The 15775-nt window shown below is 40.5% G+C and overlaps 1 protein-coding gene across 5 annotated transcripts in view; it reads left to right on the top strand.

Moving 5' to 3' along the window:
* Ghr (growth hormone receptor) overlaps nucleotides 1–15775 on the top strand; it is a 232160-nt gene that overhangs the window by 204684 nt on the left and 11701 nt on the right. For all 5 annotated transcript variants that reach the window (XM_035440588.1, XM_035440586.1, XM_027401385.2 and 2 more), the window contains 3 exons: nucleotides 2943–3072; nucleotides 8548–8720; nucleotides 13321–13499. In XM_035440588.1, the coding sequence (XP_035296479.1) occupies nucleotides 2943–3072; nucleotides 8548–8720; nucleotides 13321–13499 (482 nt within the window). The remainder of the gene's footprint in view (nucleotides 1–2942; nucleotides 3073–8547; nucleotides 8721–13320; nucleotides 13500–15775) is intronic.

Genomic DNA, 15775 nt, shown 5'->3' with positions numbered 1-15775 from the left:
GAGGGTAAGGATTTGATGAAGGCATCCTATTTAGAACTGAGTATCCCAAAGCATCTCACTCTCTACACATTTTCCGGTTGTGGGTTTTTGTATTAGTTCCTACCTAGTGCAGGGAGAAGCTTCTCTGATGATGGTTGAGTGAGATACTCATCTGTGAGTATAGAAGAACATCATTAGGAGTCATTTTATAGCAATACTCCTTTAACAGAACAATAATATTTAATGTTCTCCTAGGTCCATAACTTATCTAAACCCAGTCATGGCCACCTATTCCACCCATACACTGTAAACATGAGTTCCATCTCATAGAGTGGGCCTTGGATCTAAGTACATATGGGTTGGTTACTTCCACAACATTTGTACCATTTTTAAGGTATAAAGTACATAGGTGTCATGGAAGCAAATCACCATTGTATATTGAAACATTTGTAGATTGTTGTTTACTTTCCTTCTCTGGTAGAGTACAGAGTATCTTCTAGCAACATAAACACTGTTCAGTAGGGTAAAGGCTCTAGTTGGGCACCAGTTCAACATCTCAATGTTCAATAAGATATGAAAGAGTTGTCTTCAACAAAAGGGCCTAGCAATCAGTTGGTGGAGAACAACCCATAGCCATGTTATTTGTTTTGCTTATTTTTCTTACTTTCCTTATTGTTTGTTTGCTGCCACCCTAAATCAAGAGAAAGTTTTCAACTGGTTAAAATTACTACAGTCAAGGAGAAAGACTTTCCCTTCAAGTTGCCACCCCATGAAAGATAGCTCAATCTTCTATCATGTGTTGAGAGGTAACAAGTGTTAGACTGTTGAAAGCAAACAGTTTTCAAGACATGATATGATGTTTTATTTCTCAGAGGAAAAAAACCACCCTTTCTCATCAAAGACTTCTTTCCCTGCTACCTTCCCTTCTCACTTTAGATCCTCATTTTCCTTCTCCCTAAGCCCCATACCCCAAGCAGACTTTAAGAAAGTGTTGTTGTTTCATTAGGGATTTGTTTCTGCTGTGTTGTAAGTCAAGTTTAGAAAAGCATCTTTGGAAATTAATCCTTTAATATAACAGCTGCTCACTATGCTCCCTCTGTGGACTGTCTGGGAGATCATCTTCCTCCAAGAGGAGAGCCAGCAGGCAGTTGTGGAGGAAGTTCACTTAAGCTATGCAGGTCCATCTGACCTGCAAATCAATCATGGTAGTGTTGATGTGACATGTTGCAAGCAGCATTGTTTCTCCAGCTTTGGATACAATATCAAACTTCATCCACTTTTACAAACTTTAATGCAACTCTCTCTAAGGTTTCTAAATAAACTTAATAGAAATAGCACTATAACTTCTTGATTTTTTTTTTTGCTGGTGTATACTCTGGGTATTCAAACACAAGCATCATTTAGAAACACAGTTTTACACAAAGATTTTAAGTAACTTTGCTACTCTCAGTTTTCATGAGGCATTGTTCTAGGAAGCATTCCTGAGATGAAAATACCATCGTGAATGAATACAGCTCTGCTGGAAGAGTCCAGTGAATAAAACTATGCAGAAGCCACATTTGGGGATCTCATTTTATAAGTTTATCTGAAGTTGTGGTTCTCAAACTGGAATACATTGCAAGTCATAAAGAACTTTCATAAATCACATTTCCTACACTGTACCCCAAAGAAATTCAAATCTCTAGAAGTAAGCAAAGGAATATTTTTAAAACATCTCAGTTGGTCCCAGTGTGGAAAAATTGAGGTTTCCAGATTACTTATTTCTGAGACTTGAATTAAGAGGATGTCTAAACTTGTCATTCCCCCCCACCTTGGAATTTTTTTTCAGAGAGCAAAAAGACAATCTGTAGTCACTACTAAATGAAGTATGTATGTGAAGTGCTATTGTGATGTAATAAGAAATACACTGAAACTAGAAATAATGGCTAAAAAAAAAGATGTAACTCGAAATGCGAATCCCCATCTTTTGTTTGTATTTTACTCTTTTTAAAATTCCATGGACATATATAATATGTCTTGGGGATATCCATCCCCAGTTCATCCCTATGGCCACCTCCTCCTGTCCCTGCTTCAACTTATCACCCATCTCTCTCCAAAGTTCATATCTTGGGATCCTCATTTTTAAAATGGTCTGAGAAGATGGTCAAGTGGTTAAAGTATGAGGTATGAGGACCTGAGTCTGAATCCCCAGCACCCACATAAAAGTCGGGCATGTGGTACCTATCTTTAACCCTGGTGCTGGGGTGGCAGACAAGCTGATTGCTAGGCCTTTCTGGCCAGTCAGCCTGCCTGAATGTCAAACTCCAAATTAGTGAGAGACCCTGTCTAAAACATGAGATAAGAGCCATAGAGAAAAATCAGTCATCAACCTCTGATCTACACACACACAGAGAGGGGGGGAGGGAAAGAAGGAGGGGAGATCCCAAAGAAGAAATGGGTGTGCTATTTCAAGATCTTTGAGTACAACCAGTGTTAATGCTAAAGTTTCTTCCGAATGTAGGACATCTTCATCTGGAGACAAAGTTTGAACTTTTGTCAGTTGCAGCATTCTTTTCAGGGATTTGATAATACCACCTTTAGGCTTAAGCATTCATTATTCCTTAGGACCTTTCCGTTCTCTGCCCATTATCTCACTTCTTGTCCTAGGTATGCCTTCCAAATGAACTGCCTGTCCCCACATCCCTTTCTCTAGTGCTGGATCTAAAAACAGGCCCTAAGAAATAACGCTGGGAATGAAGGCACAAATAGTTGACTTCAGAATTGATGACTGACAGTAGCCAGCAATAGATGCTGAGATGATGAGTCAGAAAAACAGCTTTTCCAAATAGTAGTATCACTTCCTAGATAGGCAATAGATGGCTTTATCCCAGTAGTTCCTTCTTTACATACTTCATATGTATGTTTCATAGGAATGTCACATGACCCTTCTGATTCCATGTATGCCTTGTCTCCTTATTCTGCAGGTTCTTCTGGGAAGCCTCAATTCACCAAGTGCCGTTCACCCGAACTGGAGACATTTTCATGTTACTGGACAGAAGGAGATTATCATGACTTAAAGATCCCAGGATCTATACAGCTATTCTATGCTAGAAGGTGAAGGCTTCACACCCTTCTGACTTTTCTCCATTGATTTGTCAGTGTGGATTGGGTAGAGAGTGGGATAGGGTGATTCACATTATGAGTGTGTGGGCATGCCTGTGTGTGTGTGTGTGTGTGTGTGTGATTGGGCTCAGAGGCTTGGGTGATGCTGGAGCTGAGGAGGTCTCTGGGGCCTCTCTAATGCAGCATATTAAATTGGGGAAAGAAATGGAGTGAGGGAAACTGTGTACACATATGAGGGAAAGACTATGGAGGCAATGAAAATTTCAAGTGTGATGCCCTGGGGCCATGTTGGCATGTTTGAGAATCAGAAGAGCCTGCACAGAGGCATGAGACTTTAAACTTGGAAAGATGACATGGGAAGGTGTCACAGTGCTACTCAGAGACTGTACCAATGCTTGTAGGCCAGGGAAGAACACTGAGTCTTTCTTTGTGTTTTGAAAAAGTATGCTTTAAAAGTCCCCATTTGTTTTCTATAGAATAGACAGGAGGAGGTGGCCATAGGGATGAATTAGGGACTCTCAGACATATTCAGGAGAACATCCTTGTTTTAGCCCTACTGGAACCTAGAATCTCAGGAGAAAAACATACACACCTCCATAAATACCATAGATACAAACTCATGACCAAGTGCCAACCCAAACTCCCCAAATCAGGAGTTTGTGTTTTCCCTGAAAAAAAATATAAATACATTGAACATACTAGCCAGGCCACATAAACCCTCAGCCCTGTTTATCTCAGAAGGGTACAACCAAGGGTTAGGAGATCAGGATGAGGCTGTACCGACCCATGGACTCTCAGCATCCACTTACCCAGAGACAAAGCACAGAGGGACTTCCAACTCATGCTATTGTTTCTGAGCGTTTGTTCCTAAGCAACTTCTGAAACTATAGAATTGTGCCTGTCATCCCTGACACACAACACTACAGTCTGTGGAGGCAGGGGGAAAAAAAACACCACATTCAGTTCACTGGGTTGTTCTTGGAATCCAAAGCATACAAGAGTCTAAGCACGCTGGGCTGTCAACAAGACAGGAGAGCACAGGCACTAGTGTGTTCTGCTTGGACCCGATCCTAGCCAGGTAAGCTGGCAGAAGAGATGGCCCAGCTTATGAAAGCGCTGATTCAGAGCAGAGTCTGATGCCCTGTGATGGAGATACTGCCAAGTCCAGCCTCTGCACTGAAGGGGACTCACCATGAATGCAAATCAGAGGCATGGCAGAAAGCCGCACTGACAAGTGTGGCAGAGCTTTGTGAAGACCTCATGGGAGCCCGTTGGAGCTGGTCAATATCAACCTTGTTGTTTTAATCTTTTTGTCACTTATTTTAATTCATTTTTTTGTATTATCACATTTCCTCCTAAAGGATCCAAGACCCAATTCACTGGGGTGTAGGGTGATGACTAATCTGGCTCCTTTGTCTGAGGGGGTTGGCTGGATTTGTCCCTCCCAAAGTTTATTATGCCAGAGAGAGGTGGGATGTATGTCCTGTGGGATGCAGTGGCTCTTGGTAGAAGGAACTGGTCATGGTAGTTAACAGCTGGCATCTCTTAGTTAGAATTATTTAAAGTTTGTGGGCCCGGGATCTGGTTTTATTTTTATGACTTTTCCACTCTTTATTTTCACTCCAATCCAAACCTTTGGGGAGAAAATGCTGCTTTCACTCTCTGTTTTTATTTGTAATGAAACCTCCTATGGTCCTCATTCATGTCACAGGGTAGTCTGGGGCAAACCTAGGAACTTCACCTCGATGACTAAGAAGAGTAAAGTAGCTTCCTTAGATCATCCTATGTCATGTATAGAACACAGGGAAGACAGATGACTTCATGTGCCATGAGGTTATTTGGCTTTTAGATTTATGAGCTTAAGATATACACTTTAGACAGGTGTGGCAGCACGCCTTTAATACCAGCACTCAGGAGGCAGATCTCTCAGTTCAAGGCCAGCCTGGTGTACAAAGCAATTTCTGGGACTGCTGGGGCTACAAAGAAAAACCCTGTCTCGAAGAACAAAAGAGAGAAGCAGGGGAGGGGACCTGAGATTGGGCGTTGTGTTTTGAACTAGCTACTCATCCACCATGCTTCACATCCAGATTAACTCTTGTAAGTGCTGTGTCCCATGGAGCTAATGGATTAAGAACGCCTCAGCAGGGTTTTACACATTCATTCCTCAGAACAAGACTACTTACACTGCCAAAGTCCAGAAACGCACGACAGAGCCAGGTGGCTCCTGACAATAAATGCAGACCTCCTGAACACCGGCTGTCCTGAAGCTTTGCACCATCCTGAGACTCACTTTTTTTTAAATTGACAGCATGGGTTACATAATATTAATACACTTGTTATCTTCTCTGATTTTATATGAATGCCTAACTTTCTGGGCAATTTTGGTAAAACTCTTTAATTCACTCTTAGTTTGAATGTCAAGATTAAACAAAAATTCAACCACTCAGGGAGTCACCTATCCTTCCTCTTTTGCTGTCACACCAAACATAATGTCTGCACATACAGAAAGATGCTTTCTCCTTCCTTTTGCCTTTTTTCTACTTACTTTTCTTAGACTAGATGAAGCTCTTTTTCATCTACAGACATAGCTTTTAAGATCTCAATCAGAAATTGCGCACTAGTTTACTATCTCAGATTCTCTACCGTGTTAATTCCAAGTGTGTTCAAACAGCTGATGAGCAGCTGTCTCAGTGGTTCTATGTAAATCCCTAGTGCCAAATGAGCCTGAGAAGCAGCTGTTAAGAAGGAAATGTAAATGTGTCTTCAGGAGTTTTCATTCCTTTCTTCCAGGATGTGCCTTCCCCCAAGCCTATGTTCTCATTGCCCATGGCTGCCAGCACCACCCTACAGTGGGAAAGTCTCAAACAGTCACATCTAGTTGGCCAGCCCCAGCACCTGTGCTTGCATAGTCACTCCTATGACTGTGTGTGTGTGTGTGTGTGTGTGTGTGTGTGTGTGTGTGTGTGTGTAAATGTTCTTATCTGTGCATGTTTGTACACAAATATATGTATATATGTGTGTGGGGTAGAGGGCAGAAGTTGATGTCAGGTGTCTTCTTCAGTTGCTTGCCTCCTCTTAATTTTTAAGACAGAGTCCCACACTGAATCTCAAGCCTTGCCTACTTGGCTGGACTAGCTGGCCAAGCAAGCCAGATAGATGTTCCTGTCTCTGCCTCCCCAGCACTGGGATTCCATGCGCTCTCCTTCTCACACAACATTTTCCTGGGTTCTTGGGATACAGTTCAGGTCTCTGTGTGTTTGCACAGCAAGCACTTTAGCAACTGAAGCATCAGCCCCTGATTTAACCTCTATTCTTAATCAAAGGCTCCATGGAATGTGTCCTCTTCCCCTGTAAACCCTCTTCTCAACTCAGACAGGCCAGTGAATAAAACGAAGAGAGAACAAATTACCCCACCTGTGTGGCAAACACATGAGAGAAACAATTTGAAGGAGGACGGGTTTGCTTTGCCCCATGGATTCAGAGAGTTCAGTCCATGGTCCCCCAAATATGCTGCTATGGGCCCAGAGAAGACAGAAAATGATGGTGACAATAGAAAAGGCTACTTGGCTCATGCTATAAAGGAAGAAGACAGACAGGTGGAGGGACTAGCAAGAAGCTGTGCAAAGTCACACCCCAGTGCCCTGCTTCCTCCCACCTTCTGTTTTCTACCACTCCCAACAATGCCATCAAATCATGACTCCATCAATGATAAGTCCATTGATGGGGTCACTGAGGAATGATTGGATCCACCAGCTGTGAACCCCCAACATATACACTCAATAAACAGATGTTTTTATTTTAGTACCATATAGGCTCCTGACAATATTCAGACACTAGTAATACTACTGTCTATAGATGTGGTGTTTCTTGGAAATGGTACTGCTGAAATGTTAAATTTTTCCCAAGATATTATTTTTATTAGTTCAAATTAGAAACAAGCCTGCTTTACATGTCAATCCCTGTTCCCTCTCCCTCCCATCCTCCCACACTCCCCACAATACCCCAACCCCTACTCCCCAGGGAGGGTAAGGACCTCCATGGGGGAATCCCCAAGTCTGTCATATCATCCTAGGCAGGGCCTAGGCCCTTCCTCATGTGTCCAGGCTGAGAGAACATCCCTCCTCATTGCCAAGGCCTCCTCATTGACATTCAGGGGTCTGTATCAGTCCCATGCTGGCCTCCCAGACATCAGCCTGGGGTTCATGCGCTACCCCTTGTTCAGGTCAGCTAATTCTGTGGGCCTCACCAGCCCGGTCTTGACCTCTCTGCTCTTCACTCCTCCCTCTCTGCAACTGAGTTCCCGAGTTCAGTTCAGTGTTTAGCTGTGGGGTCTACCTCTGCTTCCATCAGCCACTGGATGAAGGCTCTAGGATGGCATAAAAGGTATTCATCAGTCTCATTATAGGGGAAGGGCATTTAGGGGAGCCTCTCCACTACGCTTAGATTGTCAGTTGGTGTCATCCTTGTAGATCTTTAGAAATCTCCCTAGTGCCAGATCTCTCCTCGGATCTATAATGGCTCCCTCTGTTATGGCATCTCTCATCCTGCTCTCCCCTATTCTTCCTCCAACTCAACCTTCCTGCTCCCTAATTTCCTCCTCTCCCCTCCTCTTCTCCCCATCTCACTCTCCCAGCTCCCTCTCCCCTACCCTCATGCTCCCAATTAGCTCAGGAGATCCTGTCCCCTTCCCCTTCTCCAGGATCCATGCAATCTTCTTGTAGAGTCCTCCTTGTTTCCTAGTTCCTTTGGTGATGTGGATTGTAGGCTGGTAATCCTTTTCTCTATGTCTAAAATTCATATAAGAGTGAATACATACCATGTTTGCCTTTTAGTGACTGGGTTACCTCACTCAGGATGGTTTCTTCTAGTTTCATCCATTTGCCTGCAAATTTCAAGATTCTATTGCTTTTTTCCCCTGAGTAGTATTTCCATTATGTAAATGTAGCACATTTTCTCTATCCCTTCTTCAGTTGAGGGGGCATCTAGGTTGCTTCCAGGTCCTGTCTATTACAAACAATGCTGCTGTGAACATAGTTGAGCATATGTCCTTGTTGTATAAATATTCATTCTTTGGGTATATGCCCAAGAGAGGAACTGCTGGATCTTGAGGTAGACTGATTCCCATTTTCCTGAGAAACAGCCATACTGATTTCCAAAGTGGTCTTACAAGTTTGCAATCCCACCAGCAATGGAGGAGTGTTCTTTTTTCTCCACATCCTCTCCAACATAGACTGTCATTGGTGTTTTTTATTTAAGCAATTCTGGCTGGTGTAAGATGGTATCTCAGAGTTGTTTTGATTTGCATTTCCCCAATGGCTAAGGATGTTGAGCACTTTCTTAAGTGTCTTTTAGGTCATAAGATATTTGTGTCTTAGCTTACTGAATCTGGCTGCCAGATACCTCACTTTGACTAAAGCTATGGCATAATTTGGGGAATGATTAATCCTTTTTTACCCTCCATTTCAGAATTGCTCATGAATGGAACCAGGAATGGAAAGAGTGCCCTGACTATGTCTCTGCTGGAGAAAACAGCTGTTACTTCAACTCATCGTATACCTCCATTTGGATACCCTACTGTATCAAACTAACTACAAATGGTGACTTGTTGGACCAAAAGTGTTTCACTGTTGATGAAATAGGTAAGCCACAGGTTTGTTTCATTTGACATGACTTTAGACTCATTAAGGAGGCTCCAATTTCCAAGTATAACCAAGTAGAAAGACTTCATGGTTTCAGGTATATGGAATCTGTCTCATGGGAGTCTAAAAAGGACAGAGGGAAGTTAACTTGACTCTAGCTTAAGGAAGTCTGGGAATAGAGCTAGAGAGATGCTCAAGGGCTAAGAGCACTGCCTACTTTACAGAGGACTCAGGTTTGTTTCCCATCATCCATGTAGTAACTAACAACCATCTTGAATCTAGGGCAGTAGTTCTCAACCTTCCTAATTCTGTGACCATTTAATACAGTTCCTCATGTTGTGGTCACCCTGACCATAAAATGATTTTTGTTGCTACTTCCTAATTATGATTTTTCTACTGTTATGCAACAGGATGTAAATATCTGTGTTTTCCAACAGTCTTAGGTGACTTCTGTAAAAGGGTCACTCAATCCCTAAAGAGGTCACTACCCACAGGTTGAGAACCACTGGTCTAGGGGCATCTGATACCTTCTTCTGGCCTCTGAACACAAAATACACAGTTCACAGATATGCATGCAGACAAAACACCCATATAAATAAAATAAATAAATAAATTTTGGGAGTTTTTTTAAGTAGCCTGGTAGTAAATGCTATGGAGAAATGAATGAGGGTCTGAGAGATGGCTCAGTAGTTAAGAGCACCTGATGCTGTTTCAGAGGACCCATCACCCCACATGGTGTTTTACAACCATCTATAACTCCAGTTCCAGAAATTTTCTTCTGTCCTCTGTAGCACCAGGTATGCACCTGGTGCATATCCATACAAGCAGGCAAAACAATACAAAATAAAATAAATCAGAAAAAAATTAATTAAAAAAATGAATCCATTGTTTCCTTCACAAAGTCTTCAACTCTGAGAAGGATTATTGTTGCCAAAACAAGGCACTAACTCAATGTACTCTTAATTTTTCATTAATTTTTGACATGATTTTTATATTCAGATCTACTGAAGAATGTTGGCCTTTGACCTCTATCATTGGCATAACCAAAGCTTAGATTGTCTTGATCACAAAACAAAATAACCATGGAATTTAACATTAACCAAACAGCTACAATCAAGCCAAAGTCATGTTTATATGATTTCAAACAAACACCGATGGAAACCAACTTGAGGAAACAAGTCAAAGAGCTATATGGATGATTCATTGCCCATCCAGGGGCCATGAAGAGGAACTGAAACAAGCAACCATAACTGCGATATCCATGTTTATACCATAATAGTATAAACAGCAAGAGGCAAAGAAGCAACGGAAGACTTCCAGTAGCTGATCCTAGTACTTCTAAATCTATCCACGAGAACCCATTTGTTTCTCACAGAAATTCGTGCCCCTTCTCCCTGACAAACATGGTTTCTTCAGCAGCAGCAGACTGGAAGACAGTGGGAAATGTGGCTGGATTCTGCAGACAGAAATAAGCAAACCAGCCCTGGAAGTCTGCCTTCCAGAGAAAAGTTTGAGAAATCTCTGAGAAGCTGAAAAGATTGCCTGATGGATTGTAGAGGCTGCTTATTATTTAATAGCCTCCCCCAGGTGCAGAGCTGATGCCAAGTGAGGGAATGGCTGTGTTAGTTGTAAGGTGTCTTCGTTAGGGTTTCTACTGCTGTGAAGAGACACCATGACCATGACAACTCTTATAAAGGAAAACATTTAATTGAGATGAGGGCTTAAAGTTCATAAGTTCTGTCTATTATCATCGTGGTAGGGAGCATGGTGGCATTCAGGCGCCAGACATGGGGCTGGAGAAATAGCTTGGAATCCTACATCTTCTAGGCAACAGGAAATGGTGCATCTCACTGGGAGTTATCTTGAGATCTTAAAGCCCACCCCAAAAATGACACACTTCCTCTAATAAGGCCATACCTACTCCAACAAAGCCACATCTCCTAATAGTGCCACTCCCTGTGATCATGGGGCTAATTACATTCAAACTATCACAAAAGGATACTAGTTTAAGATCAATGCTCTGCCGGTCTCTGACAATAGCAAGCCTTACTCGTTTACCTAGCTGACTCTCACTGAGCTCCAGCATGCATGTGGACTATACTATATGATACAGTCAAGTAGTGGAATAGGGAAGTTCAAAAATAATTGCAGTACAGTGTACCACAACACAGTATGGCAGGTCCTGGACTTGAGGTGTTTGGATGCATAAAAATCAAGGTAGGTGATCAAATGCATGAATGACCTGGTATGCCTATAGGATGAAGAAGAGCCAGCTGAATCAAACTGTGACAATTCAGTTATAAAGTATGAATGAGAGTCACCAAGTGTCACAGGCCTTCCAGAAACTACTCAGTTCTAATGGTGACAAAAGAAAAGAATGGTCAAGAACTCAACAGCAATTGCCTAGGCCTAACAGCCCCTTGAAAATTCATCGTTGGTCTTGTGTGTCTCACAAAAAAAAAAAAAAATGGGTTGGATCTTACTGCTAAAAGTAACATTTCTATGTGTTTAAATAAGGACATGACTAACCCAAAGAACTTATGTCTTATATAACCATCAAAAGAGATAGGTTCTATTATGAACCCCTGTTTTACAGATAATGCAACTGAGGCTCAGGACTGCTAAATGATAGCATTAAGGTAAAATAAGATAGTATGGTGACTTACCTGTAACCCCAGTACTGAGAAGATTGAATCAGAAGGATCATCAGTTTGAGGCCAGAGTGAGCTACATAATGAAATCCTTCCTCAAACAACATATATATTGTGCATATAGATCAGTCGTTCTCAAGCTGTGGATCGAACCCCTTTGGCAAATCTCTATCTTTGAAAATATTTGCATTATAATTCATAACAGTAGCAACATTACAGTTATAAAGTAGCAACGAAAATAATTTTGTGGTTGGGGGTCACACAATGTGAATAACTGTATTAAAGGGTCACAGCATTAGGAAGGCTGAGAACCACTGATATAGAAGACAGATATGAACTGGAGAGGTGGACTAGCTACTTAGAGCACTTTCTGATGCCTAACTCCATTTGAGGGGGGCTTCTAATGTCCAAACTTTTGCAAGATCTCAGGCATGTGGTACATATATATACATGCAGATAAAACACTCATAGATGTAAAAATAAAAGTATGAGGAAAGAGATTTTCATGGAGCTAGAAAGGGGATCATGAGAGAACATGAAGGTATCTTGTGGGAAGAGGAGAAAAAGAAGGCAGTGAAAATAAAAGCAAAAGTGGGGACTATGTTCATGGAGGGAGGGGACTAGCAACTGGAAGGCTTGGGGAGTGAAGAGATGCAGTGAAAGAGGGAGATGAATAAAAACAATGTATATTGACACATAAATATGAAAATGCCATAATTAATGTATTATTTTGTATTCTTTCAAAACAATTAAAAATGCAAATACATATTTAAAATTAATCACTTTAAAAAGTTAAGTTTGTGGTTATTTCTCAATTCCTAACAAATCCAGGACAAAGTATTACTGTCACTGTATAAGCATATGTAGTTTGAATAGCCTTCAAATCTAATTTCTAAATGTATTCATGTGTATATCTAATTACTTTCTTATTTCCAAAAGTACCTGGATTCTGTGTGACACAGCATGCCCTTCCATTATATGTGTGTGTCCACTCTGGGTCAATGCAAAAGTTTCTCTCTTTGACTCAGTAAGAGCTCTCCATCACATGTATCTACAGGCTTATCTCTGACTAATTCTGGGGATCCAAACTTTCTAAGAAGCTATGTGCATATGTTAAGAAATAAAGGAAACATTAACTGTGCATCTTCAAATAATTTAGAAAGGCTTGGTAATACGCCCTATCTAGGAGAAAGCATAAATTTACATATAAACCCTAACTTTGGAACTCATAATTGTCTTCATCATCCTAGTTTATGAAACTCTAGTCTTTATGGTCCTTATAATAAAAATACAGAGGTTTATCTAAGAATATACTAGAGAATTACCAGAAGCAACTGAACAAAATACAATTTCAAAATGCTCACTTAACATAAGCAAAGACAGAACACCAGGTTTTCACCAACTCAAGCTAGCAGTATTATGCCTTCTTTCTTGGGACTAAGAGACAAAATATGATTGCTAGGAAGGTGGCAAATCTAGGAAACATTTGCAGAGCACTCACTCAGGAGACTGCAGCCGCATAGAGATGCATAAGGTAAGGTCCTTTCCCCAGAAAGGAAAAGAATCCTCTACTTCCTGTTCCAAAGCAGGCCATATTTTAAAAATGCAGTCTTTCTGATTCTCTACCTCTTCATTTTCTTTGTCAAAATCCTAAAATATTAATAATATTAGAACTAAAACAAGTATGTAGCCTGGCAATTCTTCCAATGAAAGTTATAGATCAAAAATTGAGACACAAAAGGGGGTTGGGGGACACTTTTATAAATTTTCAAAAATGAAACAGATCATTTCTATATTAAAAATGTTACTGTATTATAAAGTAACCATGTGGATTTCTGGAAGAATTAAGGGTATGGTCGAAATGAATGAATGAATTTGATCTCTGAAGAAATCAAGCCATTAATATTAAGAGTGTTTATATGGGGACTGACTCTCCATTGAATTCACAGTGCAACCTGATCCACCCATTGGCCTCAACTGGACTTTACTAAACATCAGTTTGACGGGGATTCATGGAGACATCCAAGTGAGATGGCAACCACCACCCAGCGCAGATATTCGGAAGGGATGGATAATTCTGGAGTATGAAGTTCAGTTCAAAGAAATAAATGAAACTAAGTGGAAAGTGGTAAGAGTCACCACATCCTACACTTGGACATTTCTTCTTCCCAATTCAACAATCACTTTCTTATTTGTGATATTTTTCCTCCACTTAATACCACATGCCAATCTGTGTGCCCTGCAACTCATTATTAGAGAAAACTGATATAATCATTAAATTAATATCTTTAAAGTCTATGTAGCAGGAAATGCTGATGTGCATCTTCCATGTAGATATATGGAAAACTATTGGGAGAAGAAAATCATTTCCCTAGCTTCTTCGGTGTTCAGTTTAACCATAGAGCAAGGTCACAGACTAGCTGTGTTGCTATCTTTAGAGGTGTGGCTGAACAGAAGTAGGATCATGATCAAGGTCAATAGTAGGCTATGGCCAAATGTCCGCCCATGATTATAGCTACTGATACTCTTTAGACCTCTATTAATATCTGTTCTTAGTTCTCTCCAGAAGAGAGGCATAGAGAAGGGATTTACCCCATAGAGGTTACATGCCTCAGAAAAATTAAGCTAAGAGGAACCGACATAGGCAAGCAAAAGCAAGTTGGCCCCTGAACTTCTCACTTCCCTGCCAAGAGCCTGGGAACTCGTCACTGAGATAAATTCCACACGGCACACAACAAGAAGGGAAACAGGATTACCATGCCATTCCAAATATAACTAATTCTAAATCAGTCTAACCACAACCACAGCCCTGGCCAAGCCAAGCAATTTCTGGATAGGCAGGAGGTTGTACCCAGCACTCTGGCTGGGCTCACTCCCTAAATTTTGGGACACAAGGCCCTGTCCTTCAGTGCAACACCAAAAAAGAAGCCAATTTTGTCATTAGCAGAGAATACAACTTGAGCTGCTGCAGTTACTTGTCTTCCAGGTTCTGTTTTCTAAATCATTTTAATATAGATACCTGGTTTGTAAGTTGGTACCAAGAGGGGCTGGTTGGATGCTAAGTCAAACAAGACTTTCTAAATCTGAGTCATAATCAAACATTTATTCAACAACCAGGTATAGGAACAACTACTTTGCATAAGGTACCAAGGGCACCTGAGGTAGCAGTTTTCAAAATGAGTATCATATACCTCTGAGAGCTCTTGAGACGTTTCAAGGGGACATACAAGGTCAATGCTAATTTCACAGTATAGTATAATAACATTTTCATTCCAGAATTAAAAAAAGAAAGCAGTAGTAAGGAAACTGCTGGCTCTTGACTTGAGTTGAGGCAGCAGTCCCATTGTTTACTAACAGTCACTATAGTCTTCATCATTGTGCAGTTCACAGAAAAGGATGGGAATGGCTTCATAGGAGACTGTTTAAATCTCAACCATTGAGTCCATCACTGTCTAAGCATCTGTGTGGCTCATGAAGAGCCATAATTACTTTATTCAAAAGTAATGATGGAGCAAAACACTTAAATGACTGACTCAACAACTGAACTAACAGCTCTTTTACATGAAACAAATTTTACATGAACAACAGATATACTAGTAGATAATGACTCATATTTGACTGGCCAAACATTTGTCAAGAAAGAGGTTTACACTTCCAGTAAACATATGACAATATTTGCACCAATGATAAATTTTAACTTTTAGGAGAAATGTAGAATTTTTCAAAATGTGTATCTATAACCATGAGTTTGATAGCCTTCCAACATAAGACTAACTCCAAAAAGGTCCATGGTGATATTAGCAAAAATGGTGGGTTTATGTTTTATAATAAAGTCTGTGAGAACTTCCAAAGTGTAATTTTCAGTGAACCAATACACTAGATAAAATGTTTTTCAAATATTCTGAGAATAATTGTACAATTATTTATTTATTTATTTATTTATTTATTTATTTATTTATTATCATGTCAAAGATGTTTTGAAATACACATGGTATGATGATTCAGTTGAGCAATTAATGCATACATTCTTTCATAGATTTTTTTGAACTGACAGTTTAAACTCTGCTCTCTTTTGTACATCAGTACAATTCATAGTTGTTAACTTTAGTATTTAAGGCAGTGGTTCTCAACCTTCTGAATACTGTAACCCTGTAATACAGTTCCTTGTGCTATGGTGACCCCCAACCATAATGTCTTTTCTGTTGCTAATTCATAACTGTAATTTTGCTACTATTATGAATCATAATGTAAATATCTGTGTTTTCTAGTAGTCTTAGCTGACTCCCGTGAAAGAGTCATTTGACCCCCCAAAGAGGTTGCTACCCACAGGTTGAGAACTGCTGCTTTAAGCTGTTCAATGTCTCCCTTCAACACATTCCTTTAATCTAACTGAATTTTTTTTCA

The sequence above is a fragment of the Cricetulus griseus genome, chromosome 2 (genome assembly GCF_003668045.3).
Source record: "Cricetulus griseus strain 17A/GY chromosome 2, alternate assembly CriGri-PICRH-1.0, whole genome shotgun sequence".
Classification (NCBI taxonomy): domain Eukaryota; kingdom Metazoa; phylum Chordata; class Mammalia; order Rodentia; family Cricetidae; genus Cricetulus; species Cricetulus griseus.
Note: the sequence above shows the minus strand (reverse complement) of the source record. Positions and strands in the feature narration are given on the sequence as shown.